Below are 16,689 nucleotides of genomic sequence, written 5' to 3' on the forward strand. Positions count from 1 at the left end.
ACAAACGGTCATTGTAATGTTTGTTTCTATGTTTGGCAACACAACAAAGCAGATGGGGCGCCACTGCACCCCAAATCCAGACGCACAGCTATAATCGTTGAAGTTGCACAAATTTAAATTACTTGTTCACATTTTCTCTGTTCTTTTTGCTAATCCATTTTACTCCATGTTTTGAATTGTATTAGTTCTGTTTTTTAACACTTCTCATACCACGGAAATGCCACAACAGGCCTTTTTCCGGGCACGCGTCAAACATATAACATCCCTAATATACAGTGATGATGTCACCCAATGCATTTCAGACTTTTCGAAGTACTGCCTCAGGGGTCCACTGAAAGATTAAATAAAAACGTTGCTATAAACATTTTGCTTAATGACTACAGTTAAAGCAATTCGTAACGAGGTCACAATTATACTGCTTTTGAAATATCCCCATGGTTATACACGTTTTAAGCGCTACCCTCGGAAACCGGAGCCAAAAAGCTACCGTAATTAGATTTAAAAGAATCCCCTAACTAACTCCCTTCTCACAATGTTTAACCCTCCAGAACCTTTCGTACGGTGCCCAGTATACCACCCCCGTGGTCGTCGTTTTGTATCCCCTGACTCTCTACCCGGATTTGCTGCCTCTCATCTCCATAACTGTAACGTTAAGTTCCATTTACACACACGATGGCGGCGTTTGACTGCACGCCATCTTCTTCCACAGATTTAACTCCTAAGATGATGCCTGGCCTTTTCTACCTCATCTATCAAAACCTATCGTTAGCCTCCACTCTATAATTCTACACCCCGCCCATAATGCCTCTGTGCGCAATACCCGGTAAATGCATCCAATCCCCTACGTGTTGTTCAATGCTTTCTTCCTCTGCACCGTGCGTAATTATCCCTGCTGATTCCTTACTTATTATTTAAATTTGTGCAACTTCAACGATTATAACTGTGCGTCTGGATTTGGGGTGCAGTGCCGCCTCATCTGCTTTGTTGTGTTGTCAACTTCCATGTGGAAAAGGGCGGACCACGTCATCCAGGGAGCACGCAAAAAGGCTCAAATTGTGAAACAAGGAGCATAATGGTTTAACTATCAAAAACAGGGTGTGCACGGTAACTCGTGTCAGATTTGTTCTGTGTTTGGGCCAGTGGGAGGGTTGGGAAATGAGGAACAACATGGGGGAGTGGGGGCTTGATGAGAGACCGGCTTGCAGATGAAGGGGTGTTGGGGGTTGACAGTTGGTTTGAGGGTAAAATGTGTTGGAATGGGTCAGTATGTCAGCGGGAGGGTGTGAGTAAGTCCAACCAAACCGTTAATAAGTTGGTGAATTTGGAGGTGAGACGAACAAAGAGTTTGGCTAAAAGGGTCGCTTTGACAATCTACTGGTTTTTTTTTTGTCCTCATACGCCATTAAGCAGTTGCACAGATTGTCGATGTCCTGGCCCCCTGACTGATTTGCACCACCGTGAACCCTCTGGTCCAAATAGAAAACGCTTTACACAGAGCCACTTGTTTTCAGTCTGCCCCATTCTATTAACTGGGAGGCCGTCGGGACTAACTCTAGTTAAGTATTTCCATGTATAGGCTTAATCATTGGACATGGTTCACAATTGGTTATACATTATCAAGCCAGGTCTTACATGCTATCCAAAACTGCTTCTTTCCACTGTCATTTGTCTCACTGGCTGTGTCCAATGTAACTACATATTTAATGGCATTTACCCAATCTAAAATAACTTTGACAGTCTACTGTTGCTGTGGATGCGGTGATGGCGAGTAGAGGGGGCTGACAATATGGAGGATAATGACTTAAGGGGGCAAAGTGAAGGTACTAAGGATGCTTGGGGTGGCTGCTGGGAGTATTCAGTGAGGTCTTGGGGCATTGATATGGGGAGGTTGGCTTGGATAGGGCTGCAAGTAAGTCAGGAGTGGCATGGCAAAGGGAGACTGGGATGGGGAATGGCAGTGGGAGGTTTTGTTGCAGGGGTGTCTGGGATGAAAGCATCATGCAGCAGAGAGGAATGAAGCTTGACTATTTTGAGGTTGTGCTCCGCTGCTTGGACCCGGATATTGCCATTTTCGATCTAGAGACTGCCCTCAGAAGTTCGCTGATGGTCAGCAGAGGTGTACCTTCAGGGGGATGTTTGGGGTGTGACACCTCCCACATAAAGCTATACACAAATTAGGTGGTAACCAGAAGCTCATAAAGGTCCAGTACCCATGCTCCAGAATACTTATTCATTAGTATGTGAAAGTACTGTTCCTATAGTAGAAAAGGAGAGAGAAGAATCTGTTGAAGAATCCTAGGAGATCCTAATGATTATTCATTTCTGCTCTCACACATCCAAAAGGTCATGCTTCATCATAGGGTGTGCTCCTCCTAGGGCCGGTGCTGCAATGCCCTAAGGTCCCCACAGTCTTTTTTTCGTTAGCTGTAATGATGTATGTTTGTGAGAGGACACATGATGTTTAGGGTGGAGTGGGTGCAACATGTGGAGTGAAAAAAGAACTAGGGGATACCAAACTGTGTTTAATGTGGTCTCTCCCTTGACAAGAGTTAAAACCAATGAAGGGCGGCTATCAGAAGGGCTCAATGGACCAAGACCACATTGAGTGGATGAGGTCAGGTCGTCATGTTCCACACCTGTTGGTCCAACCAGATCCCTGGTGCTTCCCCTGTAGGAAATACATTGTTGTTTAATTATCTAACCTAGAAAAAATATAGAAAGACATGACTTGAAAAGTACCTTGCCATTTTTTATGAACACTGGTCTTTCCAGACCAGTTTTTATAATGGCAAGTTGCTTTTCAAGTAGTACACTACTTGCTCGCATCTCCTCATGGTAGACATTCTCATGCTTTTATTGGCGCTGAAAAGTCATTGCAGAATAAAGGTGCACATAATTACAGGAGGCCAGGCAGGTGGGCACATGTGGAAAAACAATGAATAACACTTATTTTAGGACATACAAGACCTGACCGACATGAATAGGATTGTGAAACCTCCAAAGATGAGTAGGGATCTTACCCTTTGAATCAACTGGACTGGCTCACGTCGAGAATGAGGAGCAGTTTGTGGAGGCGCTAGAGAGCCTGGGAAACAACCATGCGACACAGAGCCACCCCGAGCTGTCTACCGGCTTCCTGAACCTAGCAGTCTTCACCCGTGAGGTGACGGCACTCTTCAAAAATCTGGAGGGTGGGAACCACGTAGGGGCCTGTGCTGTAGGGAAAGGAGCCCTAGTGCCTGGTGGACATGACTTGTTGAGGAGGACAACACCTTGGATAAGGAGCATTCAACCAAGAGTCTCTAGACTTGGATGGAGAGCTTTCCACCCCAGTGAAGAATCAGAAAAAGATGTGGTCCATTTCAAAATGTACCAAGTGACAAATCCCCCCCACCCACCCTCCCCAGGTTTGACTTACAGTGCATGCTAACGGACTTCGGCTGAGTGTGAGTCTACTGATCAGTGACCCCTTCTACCAAGGGGTCTTTGTCGTGTACCTCGTTATAACTGCATGGATATGGGCCCAGACCTCTCCCCAGTGCAAGAAGCACCCGTCCAAAGGGAAGGGAGTGGAAGGGAGGAGTTGAATGAATTATAAAAATGTAAATAGAAGAAGATTAGATCGTTTTCTTATGGAGATCTGTCTTTGGAACCTGGGCTCCTTGGAAAAGAGTTGCCAGGCATGTGCAGGAGTTTCCTGCCTATTGACAGAAAAGTTGGTGAATCCATGGCCCCACCTCCAGCATTAGCAGTGGGGACTTTAATCCCTAGCCTAATTCAGGAAGGCCAGAGATTGTTACACAGTGGAGAATCAAGTGGAGCCCAAAAGCAAATGGGACAGTCTCTATAGATTCATAAATAGAAATGTACGACTTTTAGATGGCAGAGCTCACAGTTGGTTGGTGGTTTGACAATTATTGGTTCCAGAGTAGCATCCTAATCGCCATAAAAGCGCTTCAACACCCATCAGGGTTAACAGATGCTATATGAAGGCAAACCTTTCTTCCCTTTTATCTCTCTGCTACCCTTCTCACTCCAAATAACAGACTAATATCCACCACTCAAATTACTTTCATATTTCATCATACTAATTCTGCAATAATTCTTTATGGGTTTCCGGAGGAGCGTACTTCAACACCTCATCAGGGGTAACAAGCGCTGTATAAATACAACCCTTTATTTACCCACTTCTATCCTTCTGCTATCTTTACGAATACAATTAACTGACTAACCTATCCATCACTATACTAATTCAACACTAATCCTCTATGGATCCCGGAGTAGCGTGCTACTTGCAGAGAAAGTGCTTCAATGCCTCGTCAAGGGTAGTAAGCGCTATAGAAATGCAATTACAATTACAATATGTAAGTCCCTGTTGGGGAAAAGCAGTAGGCAGCGCAGTGCTGCTAAATAACTGTTGAAACATAACAAGGAGGCATTAGCAAGTAAGGGTTAAAAGTAAAAAGTCGTCTTAATGTGCGTAGAGAATCTACCTGTTGAGATCACGCGTTGATGTTCTACTCACTTGGTCCTGCCCGGAGAGCGCCGGAGAACTACCCCTCTACTCGCCTGGAATGAGAATGTGAAGGAGCGAGTGAGCAGTATTTAACGTACCCTTAATTCGGGCAATTGTATTCCGGTGTCTGCCCCTCCTGTGACTGCTCGGTATTTGATGGGGGGGGCCCTTAGGGCAGTGCAGCGCCGGCCCTGTGAGGAGCACGCCCTAATATGAAGCATGACGTCTTTTCGGATGTGAGGTCACCAAGGAATAATCATTAGGAACCCTTAGGATTCTTCAACTGCTTCTTCTCTCTCCTTTTCTACTATAGTGCCAGTAAGTACCATCTCGTATTAATCATTAAACCTCCCAAATAAATGGATGCTTGGCCTGAGAGTCAGGTCTCCTTTGCCTTTGTTGGTTTTTCTCTCAGTTCTTATTTGACTGAAATATTTTAACTTCTTTTTCTTTTTACAGGAACTTAGACAGAGTAACCGCTAATACATATCTATACTGAGCCTGTTACTCGTGGGAACACTGTACCCTAAGCTTTGGTCATCTCATCCCTTCATCCTTCGGCATATAGTTTTTTAGTCTGAAAATTTGCAATTGACATCCCCTGAATCTCAATGACTAACCTATGCCCCTGATGGTTAGAAGTATGCTTATGTCCATATTGGATTTTGGCTGATTTAAATATGCATTGGTTAGTTAGAGTTCTTTCCAAATAGTTGCGCTATATATGTAGATGAAGTCCATTTGTTTGGCAGCAGCTGGTGTTGAAGGAATTAGGATTGATTTTCTGCAGTCTATTATCAGTTGTCAAATCCATTGAGTCTCTGAGAATGCTATTCATTTTAACTGTGAAGAACTACTATTGACAATTTGTAGCTCATTCTCACCATACGCATAGTCAACGTTGCACTTTAGTTACCATTCTATAAAATAAGAGTTTTGAGATAGGGTAATGATGACTTTAGTGACTCGTCAGTTCTACCATGTCCTTCACTGTGTATCCATTTCAGTATACCTCTACTTTTGTTTTTTGTGCTCCTTTACTAAGCCAATTGGTGGAGATCCTGATCTATAATTTAGTTCAGGAAGGTCAAGGGCTTCAGCTTTGCTTGATGGTGATGTCCTTGCTTATACAAACTGCACATAGAATTATGACCTCTGCTTTAAATGGGCAGGTACTGTCTGGTACAGAGAACATGCGAACCTGCATTTATTTAATTTGGAAGGGAGAGTACCTGCTCTTCATTCATAATTTAATGGGAGAGTACTAGCACTTCTCTCGAGCAAACAGGTACTCTAAAGAGTGAGTACCTGCACTTCTATATTTCCATTTAAAGCACTGATTATGACCTGTAGAAATTGGAAACTGTACTAGTGGCAAAAAAAAAACAACTTTGTTGCGTTTAACCCTGCAAACATTTGCATCGGATTTATCAATGTGGGTCACTGACTAGAAAGCACTCTGCAATCTTGATGCATACTTTTAATGCTGTGTAGGGAAAATCTGGGCCCATGGCCACGTAGCCCTGGTCTTTCTTTTCCGGGATGACTACATCCAGGTTTACACAATTTATGCGGGCGACCAAGGTCTGATTTTGAGCAGGCCGATGGGTTGCCCTCAGGGTTTGCCTTTAGCATGAACCTCTTTAACACTAAATCTAATAGTTTCCTAAACATGAAACCTCTTACATCCTTCTGGTCACATAACGCTGACCAACAGAAAACTACAGTGCTACTCGACTAGTGGTAATTTATTAAGTTCGACCATTTGTCTTTAGATTATATCTATTGCAGTTTTCTTACTCCTCGCTATATATAGAGGACTTAAAGTACCAGTATGCAAAGAAAGTGCATAAATGCTAACTTAATTGAGATAATAGTTTGCTCCTTGTATACCTCATGTTATATAGGCTGCAACTAAGGTGAAAAGCTGGGAACTAAGAGGGCGCCTAATTTGGTTCTGCCCAGGACTCTGAGCAAAGGCTGTGACCATGTCTGGCAAGTCCGCTTCCTAGAGCCTCTTACTTCCAGCTCAGTCCCCCGTGAATGATGAAGCTATTCAGGACCTGATTAGGTTCTCCTGGACGGCAAGGCATCCGTCGGGGGAGCTGCTATTTAAACCATCAAAGTCTTGTGAATGTAAGCAGTTGTTGTTGGCGGGTAAACCTTGATAGAGAAAGATTGAATTTGATGTTGCGAAGTATAGATGATATGAAAGTATTGTTTCTTCGTGAAAGTTAATCGGTCTGTCTTGATTTTGGCACCATAGACAGTCTTTTTCCACTTGAAACAACATGCTGACCTCTTGAAGGGTCTTCTTGCTATTCACAAGATCTCCATATTTTGTTGTAAGTTCAGATGTCGATTTTGCATGAACTTGGGAGCCATGCTGCCTAGTTGAACAGTGGCACTGTATGATGGCCCAGGAGCCTGAATAGTGGATTTGATCTGCATGTAAGACTTCCGTTTGGTCTTGAAGACATCTGTAGTAGGCCAAGGACCACCCTTGTTGGGCTACTCTGCTGCAATATGAATACTCGGTTTTGGGATCTGCTGTTTTATTAGAACTGTTCTTCAATAAGCACCGCATCCTTTACCTTCCTGTGCTAAGTAGGCATTTCCCCCAACCATGATATAATCCTGTTCTTTGCTATCTGAAGGTGAGTTCCAAAAGGATCATTTTTGTAAAGTCCATATAGATAAGGCAAATGACAATGGGGCAACATGTTTCGGTTTCATCCAGGACCTGGTAAAGGTCCTGCTCTATATTAGACATTCTGCTGCTGGTGTAGTAGTCGATTGAATGAGCCATCGGTCACTCATCATTTCTACTATGACTAGTTTTAAAATGATTGGTGTGGTGGAGGTGTAATTCTTAAACTAGGTATGTTCGTCATACTACTAAGGCGCCTTGACGCCCATTGGGCTAAGTTTGCACATGATAAGACCCCTTTTATTATTACTGAAATTGACTGGCCATCCCATTTTAATGTTTGAAGATTTGTGCCTTTTATATAATAAAGGAAGCCATAGTTATGTGATATTCAGCTTACAGTTTTTATAAACCAAGTTTAACTATGTTTGCCGGTGTAGAAAAATAATCTCTTCAGGGGTTAGAAAGCAATACAAGTTCCATGTCTGGGGACTTTCCCAGATTCTGTGTGCTGACTTCTTAGGAAAGACACGGCTTCTGAGCCAATTGCAGAGGGAATGGGATGCACACACTGCCACTCGCTAAGATGTATCAAATCACTCTGTGCTTGACAAGTTGGAACACTGGATGGAGTACACCAGCCAAACAGCCTTGGCTTTAAATAACCTAGTAAAGCTGATGCGTAGACAGGCTGATCTTTTCCCGACGAGTACAGTTGTAGGCGTGAAGTGAGGAATGCAAAGATTGTGCTTCTGGGCTGCCAGACTGGCACATTTATTCGAGGCTGGGCCATCAATATTCTCACTTTATTGCTTTTAAGGGAGCATCCAGAGAACGCCTCTGCCTTTGGATCATCAATAGGTGGGCATTGGAAGAAGGCCCTATCCTACACATCTGTAGTAACACCATACGCAGCAAATATCCCCATATTGGGCATCCTTACACCACAGGGGAGACTTACATGGGTCAGAATACAGGATTGGATGGATAGTGGGGTGGAGGAGGTGGGAGCCTTTTTTGGGAGATGGTACTCTGCTTGACCATGACTCCTTGCAGGCCACGGGAGCACCACCACGCCTATATTTGTTACTCGCCACCGTGACGCATTATATTAGAACCACATAGGCCCCACAGAGGAACAAACCCACACAACATGAATTAGTACACCTTTTATATTATATGGGACGTAGGGGGTCACTTAGTACGTTGGCAGTATACTGGATCCGGGCACATGCAGCCATTCCGCTCACATCCCTTAGGGCACACTGGGCAGACTATTCTGGGACCGAGATCACGGACAAAGCATGGTCCACCAAAAGAGTATCGCGTAACGCAAGACTTCAATTTATCCAGACGATGGTACTCCATAGAGCATATCTTACCCCTGAAAAAATACATTGCATGTTCCCAGACTCCCCTCATTGCTGCCCCTGTTGTAAAGGGGACGAGGCGGACTTTATCCACATGTGGTCTTGCCCTTGACTACGGGAATACTGGGGTAGTGTGCTCCGGGCCCTAACCACAGTGACACAACTGCCGGTCCCAGATGAGGCCTTACTTTGCCTTGTGGGCCTGCGTAGATGCTCAGGGATGCAAAAAGTGCGGCTGAGATTCCTAGATCTAGCACTCATTTTAGCGACCAGGGCTCTGACGATGAGATGGAAGTACCCTAAGATCCCCTTCGGTTACCGCTTGGCAGGCGGATGTGCTTCAATGGGGTCAGGGGCGGAGGGAGCTGCTCTCCAAAGGGAGGAGGAGAGTGGTCTGAGGAAGCAACCTGTAGCACTGGATTGGGAGGCCATGATGAAACACTCGAACCGTCCTCCACACAAGAGGTTGCGTCCCAGTAACACACACGGGCGATCAGTGTTCTTCGATTAGTAGGCCCTGTAGGCTCAAGACATAGTAATTTCACTCTGGACACTGTACCCTTTAGCAGGATGATTATGTATAGAATTCCTATGGTCATTAAGGAAGCTGAGGAAAGACAGACCAGGAGAGGGACGGGGTGGGTTAGGGTGGGAGGGTGTAAGGGGTTTGTATAGTTCCTGTTAGTTAAATGAATAAAATGCACAACACTGTAATTACACTAAGGGTGTAATTTGTCAATTGCTCAATTGGTAACGCTGATCTTACTTGAGTGGGTCCTGATTGTCCTTTGACAACATGTACACTGACGAGAACGGAATTGTTTTGTGGTTTGATTAAGGGGATTGTTATAATTGGAAAAGACTGTACCTAATGAGTCACCCTACTATTGCACTTGTCATATTGCGGTCATCATTAAAGTGTGTTAAAAGAAAATCAATAGGTGGGCTTCATTTCTGGTTTGCCCTTTTCCATCCTTTGGCTTCTTTAAGCTTTCTTCGGATTGCCTCTGGATGCTAAATGCTATGAAGCCATATAGGCTGTAGGCTTCAAGCGTACAACCATCTATTAGGATCTTGCTCCAGCCAATATAACATCATTCTAATTTAATAAAGGAGGCTTAATGTAGCACCCTTTGAGTAAGCTTTCTGATCTCTGGCAGTAAATGTATAAAACTCTTAATGCTTTAAATATTTTTACTGCTTCCACCAAGTTCCTAAAGCAGCCACATTGCTCAGCATTTTAAGCTAAAAAAGATTCTGAACTGCTGGTACAAAAAGCTTTTCGCATAAATTGCACAGAAAGAATGTGTTTGGTACCTGGATCTTTGTGTATATCCAAAGCCCATTTCAAATGCAAGTTTTATCATTTCATTTTAGGGAACAATAGAGACATTGGAATTTCCTGTACCATCAACTAGGAGGCAGTTGCTGAAATTTAATAGCACGTTTGACTAATATGGTCTGCAAATTTGCTATGATTATAATGCATCCAAGAACTAAAATACTGACAACTCAGAGCTTCCCTTTAAATCCTCAGTAGCAAAACCGTTCCTACAGCTTAGTTATTTTTTTTGCCCTACTTAACACTATTGCTCCTTCACTTCGTTAACTTCCTAGCTGTCTTTCATGTTCATAAAGTTAAGCAGTTAGGCAAAACATATAATACATTAAAAGAAATGCCTTGCATTATGCTCATATTGTGCACTCATTCCTACTTCCCTGTCAGCCTTTACTTTCAGACCCGATTAATTTTTGCCGCAGTCCACCTTTACGTTACTCTCATTGTTGTCTCTTAACTGCTGAATCTCATGCTTCCTTGTTTTGCAGCTTTGTTTCCTAAAGAAAATAAAAATAATTTCCACTGCTAGTAGTTACTTTTTAAGATGTAATTGCCAATAATTTGACTTCTTAGAAACTGACTGCAGTATAGCACTTTCTTTTGACAAGATCCACCTGAGAGCTAATGCGCTGAATTTTTCCCCCCCTTTAGTGTGAGGATGATGGACAGACGTTCTTCAGTCTTGATGGGCACACCAAATTCACAGATCTTATCCAACTTGTAGAGTTCTACCAGCTAAACAAAGGCACGTTACCGAGCAAGCTGAAGCACCACTGCATCAGAGTGGCCTTAGGACCTGATTATATTGCACCTTACCTTGACTAAATACTGGAGTTGAAAAGTTGAGAGTTGCTCAGAAGTTCGCACTGGTCGATTGGGATATGGTGTTCATTTGATAGCTATTGTGCACCTTGGTGACTTGGGAAAAAGAAGACTGGTGTCAACAGACCAATATACTACTGGTTTGAGCAATGTCTATGAAAGCTCTTCGGTGTCTTGGCTTCCCAGCGGAAAATGTTATCCAAATAATTGCAGTGCAACTGGAAATGACCAAGCTGGGCCACTCGACAGATAAGCGAATTGTGAAGAGAAATCAAACTCTAAGCTCTTGCCCTGGATTAATCTTGACGAATAAGACTGGTGTGTTTACTTTTTTTGTATTGTATCACATTTTTGCACTCCTTTAACTTGGATATTGAGTACAGCCTTTATTAGGAGCTGATGTGGCATTCGTAATTCATGTGGGACTTGGTCGATGATCTAAACCCTAAAATCGGCGACAAGCACTGACCTGAGTGGAGTGTATGAATTTCATCGCTGTGATTTTCTGGAGAAAAGAATTTGTCTTCTACTGTTAGATTTTCATTGGAGGCGTAACGTTCTTTGGTTTCTCCTGAAATCCTGGGTATTAGATTAAAATGGCTGCAGTATGTCCGAGGCATTCTTAGTGGTGCTCGGTCATGCAATGTATTAATCAGACCTCTATGCACAAACATTTGAACGTTTTTGTTGTTGCCATGTTTGTTTTTCTAGCTTATTTTGTTTTCCAGTGAAATTTGACTGTTACTAAATAGGATTAAGCTGAATGGCCACACTTATTTGGAACCTTTTTTTTACTTGTGTGTGAAAAATATTAAATGTCGTTAGTCTACCTACAGTTAGTAGGACAAAGTAATCAGTATTTTTTTCAACTCTGTAATCTGTGATTTCTAGATTTTTTCACCAAACTTTCTCTTTACATAAATACAGTGATGCAATTATGCAACAAAACAATCTTGGAACTGTACATTTTAATGAGAAAATAGGAATTGTGCATCTCACCTGCCGCCAATAGAAATGCTAGTGTTGCGAATCCTGACCACTGAAGGGCTGTGAGTTAGACAACTAGTGAATTCCACACCATTGGCACACCCTGCATAAAGTGATATGGAGGATGTTTTCAGAAACACTATCTAACATGCTGGAGTGAAACAGGTCAGGTGTGATTTTGGTAATGGTATAAAAACACTGTATTGTAGTTTACAAATCACATCTAGTATTTGATACTATGAAATGTCTGTGTATACATGAAGACATGATTGTACTTTAATTGAAAGTTTTTTTCATTGTGTGTATATATATATATTGAGATAATTTTCCTCCTTCCACCCTACCACTGTTTCTCCGCTGCCAGCTTTTCCCTTATCCCAGCAACTTTTTAAAAAACTTTTAGCCTATTCTCATTAGTACTCTGAAAAGTGTCATAGCTAAATCTAGTAAGATTGGCTTTTTAGGATTCAAAATCCCAAATTTTGTCATTGTGTGGGTTTAAAAAAAAAAAAAAGATTTGATGTTGGTAGGGGTAGGGTGGAGTTTTTTCAAGAGGTCAAACACCATCCTTTCAAGATTATATCTTTTGCCTAACCCCCCCACCTTGCTTTTATTTCAACACTGTGTTGTGTAGCCTTCAGCAATTAAAAATTAATATTGTACTTTTTTGGGAGGGAAGATTTGAAAAAAGAATTTCAGTGGTAGAAAGCTTACTCCTTACACCCTTGTACGCAGTGGTGTATGGCAATCAATCTAAAATCGTTAAAAGGAGGCAAATACATGGAAAATTCTGTTTCTTCAATTTCATATTTCCCAACCCTGGATACTCATCTCTCCATGTGTATTGGTTTGTGTCCCATAAGTGCTTTGTTTGCTTGCAATGTTTGATATTACACTGTTTGTTATATGTACCTTTATTCTGTTTACAAATTTTTAGGATATATCTGCCATTAGGGAAGGTGATGGGAAACTGAGTGTTTTGAGGTCGTTTAGCGACATGAAAGTTTTCTTATCCTATTAAGTTGCAGGGGTTAGCAGATTCTTGTTTTAAAGAACCTGCTTTGCCCATTTTGTGTTCCAACTATTTGGACATATTTCAGTTGATTGGCCATTTTCCTTCCTCAGACTGAACAGGGCATATTTTTTGGTTGTATGTGATTAACTTTTCTTTTTCACAGTACCATTTAATGGCCTTTATGCCCTGCAGATCCTAGTGTGATGCCCCGTAGATCAAGGACATGGTAGTCATCCCTACCCAAAATGATACTACGGGGCAGTGAACTCATCTTAATGTCATTGCAGCTCAGTAGCTAGCAATGATATTCTGAATGTGAGGCCTAGTAAAATAATGAAGCCTATGGGTGTGACTATGTATGCCAAACCGATGGTGATAAAAAAAATTGATAAATTTTTCATAAACCACTAAACTGCTTAGGTTTTGAAAGAACCGGTGTTCTGAAAAATATTGTTATAATGAAAGGGTGAGCATTTGTAACTTGACATTTAAGATTTTTGATTCTGGGTAGCCAGTTGTTCATATGGCATCTGACTGATGGGGACTACAAACTGAAAGGCTATATATTGAGTGCATCACAATTAGAAGCAGTCTTCCCAGGGGTCCTGTTTGTTGATGGGTCATTCAGTCTCACAGAACTCGTCCTACAGATGGTTTGCTCTGATAGTGAGCTAATAGTGTCCTTTACTAAAGATATGAAGAGTCGAAATGTGTTTTTGGTATTACAGTATTTTTTTTAATGGAAAGGGTTACTAGTTTTCTGCACCCCTTTCTTCAAAATCTGAATTTAGGTCTTCATCCTCCTTTTTCAAACTGCTTTTACCCTGAATACACAATGACGTTCTGATCCTGCCTCTTTATTCAGCAAAGTTGTATTGCTACTCTAAACTTATTTTTTAGAACGTTGCAGTCAATGTAGCCAGATTTTATTCTTTAGGTCTTAAAGTAAGCAAATGTTTAGCATGCACCATTACAGTTCTAAATCTTTTAAACCGGAAAATATATGATTGTAGGACAACTTTTGGATTTGTGAGGCTTCTCCTAAAATTGCTTGGAAATTGGAAGTCCCAGTGAGTAGCTTAAAATGGCAGACTACTTGTCACAGTAGGGGGAGGTTTCGCAAGACTTTGTTCACATTCACTTGTTTTCAGTTCGACAGGCTGGTCACTCTTCTCCTTTTCACCTTGTGCTTTACCTGAGTTTCTGTTTGTGAGCGCTTGCTGTGCTCTTTAAAAGCTTGCCTGTTACCATAGACCTTGTAGAAAAATCCGCCTTGCTGGTTATATTTTGACGGGGTAGCATCCCGATCGTTAACTGTGCAGACTATGTTGTGCAGTCTTCAGGACAGGCTTGCATGTTCCAGCATAGGGGTCACTACAAGGCCTTTTTCGGGCACTACATCAAGATTATGGAAGTGAAAATAAACTGCATTTTAGGTGAAATGTGGCAATATGGAAGTTACGGCAAGTGACATGAACTAATCAAACCTAAATACTTGCAAAAGATATTGTGGACCAGTTTCATAAAGCACCTAATGCTCACTCATACCCCAAACAAACTCTGAGGCAAGTGAGTATTTAAGATTTTATTTTCGCCTAAATGCGGACTTGACTGTATATGAAACTACAACTTTATCCTCTTTTGGAAACTGAATCACTCTGCTTCTCTCCATCCCACCTTTCTAACTTTGGTATCTTTTCTCTGATGGTCTTCTTCCAGCCTGAAACTGACCTCTGCATTTGATTTCTTGTAATCCATGAAAATATTGACAGAAGCAAGTGCTCTTTCGAGAGAATTAACTTGTTTTAATTTGTTTTAACTAATTTGCATGCTGGCATTTTGTCAATCAAGCATTTTCCATCACCGTTGGTGCTTTTCACAAGTAGACATTTCACATCTGCAGTGTTATGTACATTTATGTATCTTTTAAAAAAAAAAGCTAAGACTCGACTGAGTACTCAGTAGCGAATCATGATTTTTGCATGTTTATCAGTTATCATAGTATTGTACTTTTCTGTACCTTCCCAGCTGTTGCTACAAACTGAAATAGTAGACATATTGGGTGGCATTCAGACTGCTCTGTTCCGCCAGATGCTACCCTCCCCTTTCTGCTTGTGAAATCAAAATAAAAAGCCTGGGCCGGGGGTAGAAGGGGAGGAACCTACAAGTGTATGCCTACTCAGCTGGCTGCCAGCTTACAAAACCAAGGACTGAAGGACATTTTGAGTTTATTTTTTGTATTTAAATGACATGAATGTAAAGGGGATGCTCAGGGTTGTTTTGGAGCCTGTTGAATTTTTATCTTTTCTCTGTCGGTTATATTTCCTAAATAAAAAAAACCTTCATGTAGCATTCTTGAATATGTCTAAGAAAAATGCCAAACCATTTTGGTAATCAAAGTTTTATTAGTACACTTTTTTAAGTTGTGTAGAATAGGTTGTGTAAAAAATACAGAATCTGTAAATTCTTGAAGAAACATGTGCCTCAGTTTTTAGTTGTTTTGTCTTCTCTTCTGCACTAAATACCTGACAGTTTGACCAATCAATGCACCTTTCTAGTAGCAAAAACATGCTTATCGTAAATTATATTGTCACAGTACAAAATTTAGTGACTGTTAAATGGAGGAAAGCTTTCAGGGAATGCACAAGGTATTACCTTAAAGAGACAAAACTTTTATTCAGTATGCTTTGCTTCATACTGTAAATAGCTTTTTGACTTGTGAACTAATTGTAATCTTTCAGGTATTTTTGTATAAATAAGGGACTGATATTCTGTTGCTTGTAATTTAGAAATAAACATTAATACGTTGCTTTTCATTATGTTATCCTTTTGTCTTTTTTTTTTTTTAATAGTTGGTAACGTTTTGTTAGCATATTAGTTTTGTGACCAACTGAAACTGAAGCCCTAATGTCTTTGGAATATATTTGCGATATTTTTCTCGGTGGCGATGTTAATTTTTTGGGAATTTGTGTTGAATCCGCAGATCGGGGTTCTACTGCTTATATAGCATCAGGGTTGAAGCTGGGTAGCATACACATTTCCTGATAACAGATGGCACTCATGCAATTTGTTAGCAATACTTGTACTCTACAAAAGGTGCAAAAATGTAATTATCAATTGTCTCCGAATATTGAATTAAAACCTCCTCCCGCACATGTCTATGTCAAGAAATGAAAATACAACATTTTTCACCAGTGCAGTCCTAGCTGGACCCAGATGAGATATTTAATGTTGACAAAATGAAGGCACTATTGTAACGTCTAGTCACATCACTTAATGAGTTAAACGGATTTAGCCTAGATTGTGACTGCTCCTGTATCACCAACCTGCTTTCCTTCGTCACTCCCTTTATTTTTCTCAAAAGTAAAATTTGTATTCAGACAACCACGTGCCTGTTAAGAGCAGATAACTATTGTATATAAGGAGCCCTAGGTTCATTCTCATAAGGAGCATTTGTTAGTGTGAGTAATGAAGTAAATTTGATTTGTCCACCTTAAATGTGCATAAAAATGTTTAAAAACCCAATCTCTCACAAAGTCACGTATGACTTATTCCCAAAATTACAAAATTAACAAGAAGGTGAGAGAGAGTTCGTAGGTGGATTCGTACTCCCTGGTCAGTAGTAATTAAACAAAGAGAATCCACATAAGGGTTTCCCTACTCTGGTTGGGAACACCCTGTGTTGTAAAATACCCCTCACACACCAAAAGGGCCCTTGGTGTCATGCTTCATCATTGGGGTCTTCGCACCCCTCTATGCAGGGGTGTGGAATTGTTTAAAAAATCTACTTGTCTAGGGGACAAAATGTTCTAGAAATCTACTTGTCCTGCAAAGGAATCTACTTGCCTTACCTCTTCACTAAATCAATAAGATGAACAGGCAAAAGTGTAAATTAGGTGTTAGACCATGCATTTTAGACATTCAATACATTGAAGCTTCCATTTGGGAGAACAGTGTCAACAAAGGTTGCATATTCTAATCAGAAATTCC

At 41.3% G+C, this 16,689-nt stretch overlaps 1 protein-coding gene across 1 annotated transcript in view; it reads left to right on the top strand.

Annotated features, from left to right (window-relative positions):
* Window positions 1-15,515, top strand: part of GRB10 (growth factor receptor bound protein 10) — a 582,611-nt gene extending 567,096 nt beyond the window's left edge. Inside the window, exon 17 of the mRNA XM_086964958.1 lies at window positions 10,527-15,515. Within this exon, the coding sequence (XP_086821084.1) occupies window positions 10,527-10,700 (174 nt within the window). The 3' untranslated portion in view covers window positions 10,701-15,515. The remainder of the gene's footprint in view (window positions 1-10,526) is intronic.
* Window positions 15,516-16,689: the final 1,174 nt, after the last annotated feature.

This window comes from Lissotriton vulgaris, chromosome 4_1 (genome assembly GCF_964263255.1).
Source record: "Lissotriton vulgaris chromosome 4_1, aLisVul1.2, whole genome shotgun sequence".
In the NCBI taxonomy this organism is placed as follows: Eukaryota; Metazoa; Chordata; class Amphibia; order Caudata; family Salamandridae; genus Lissotriton; species Lissotriton vulgaris.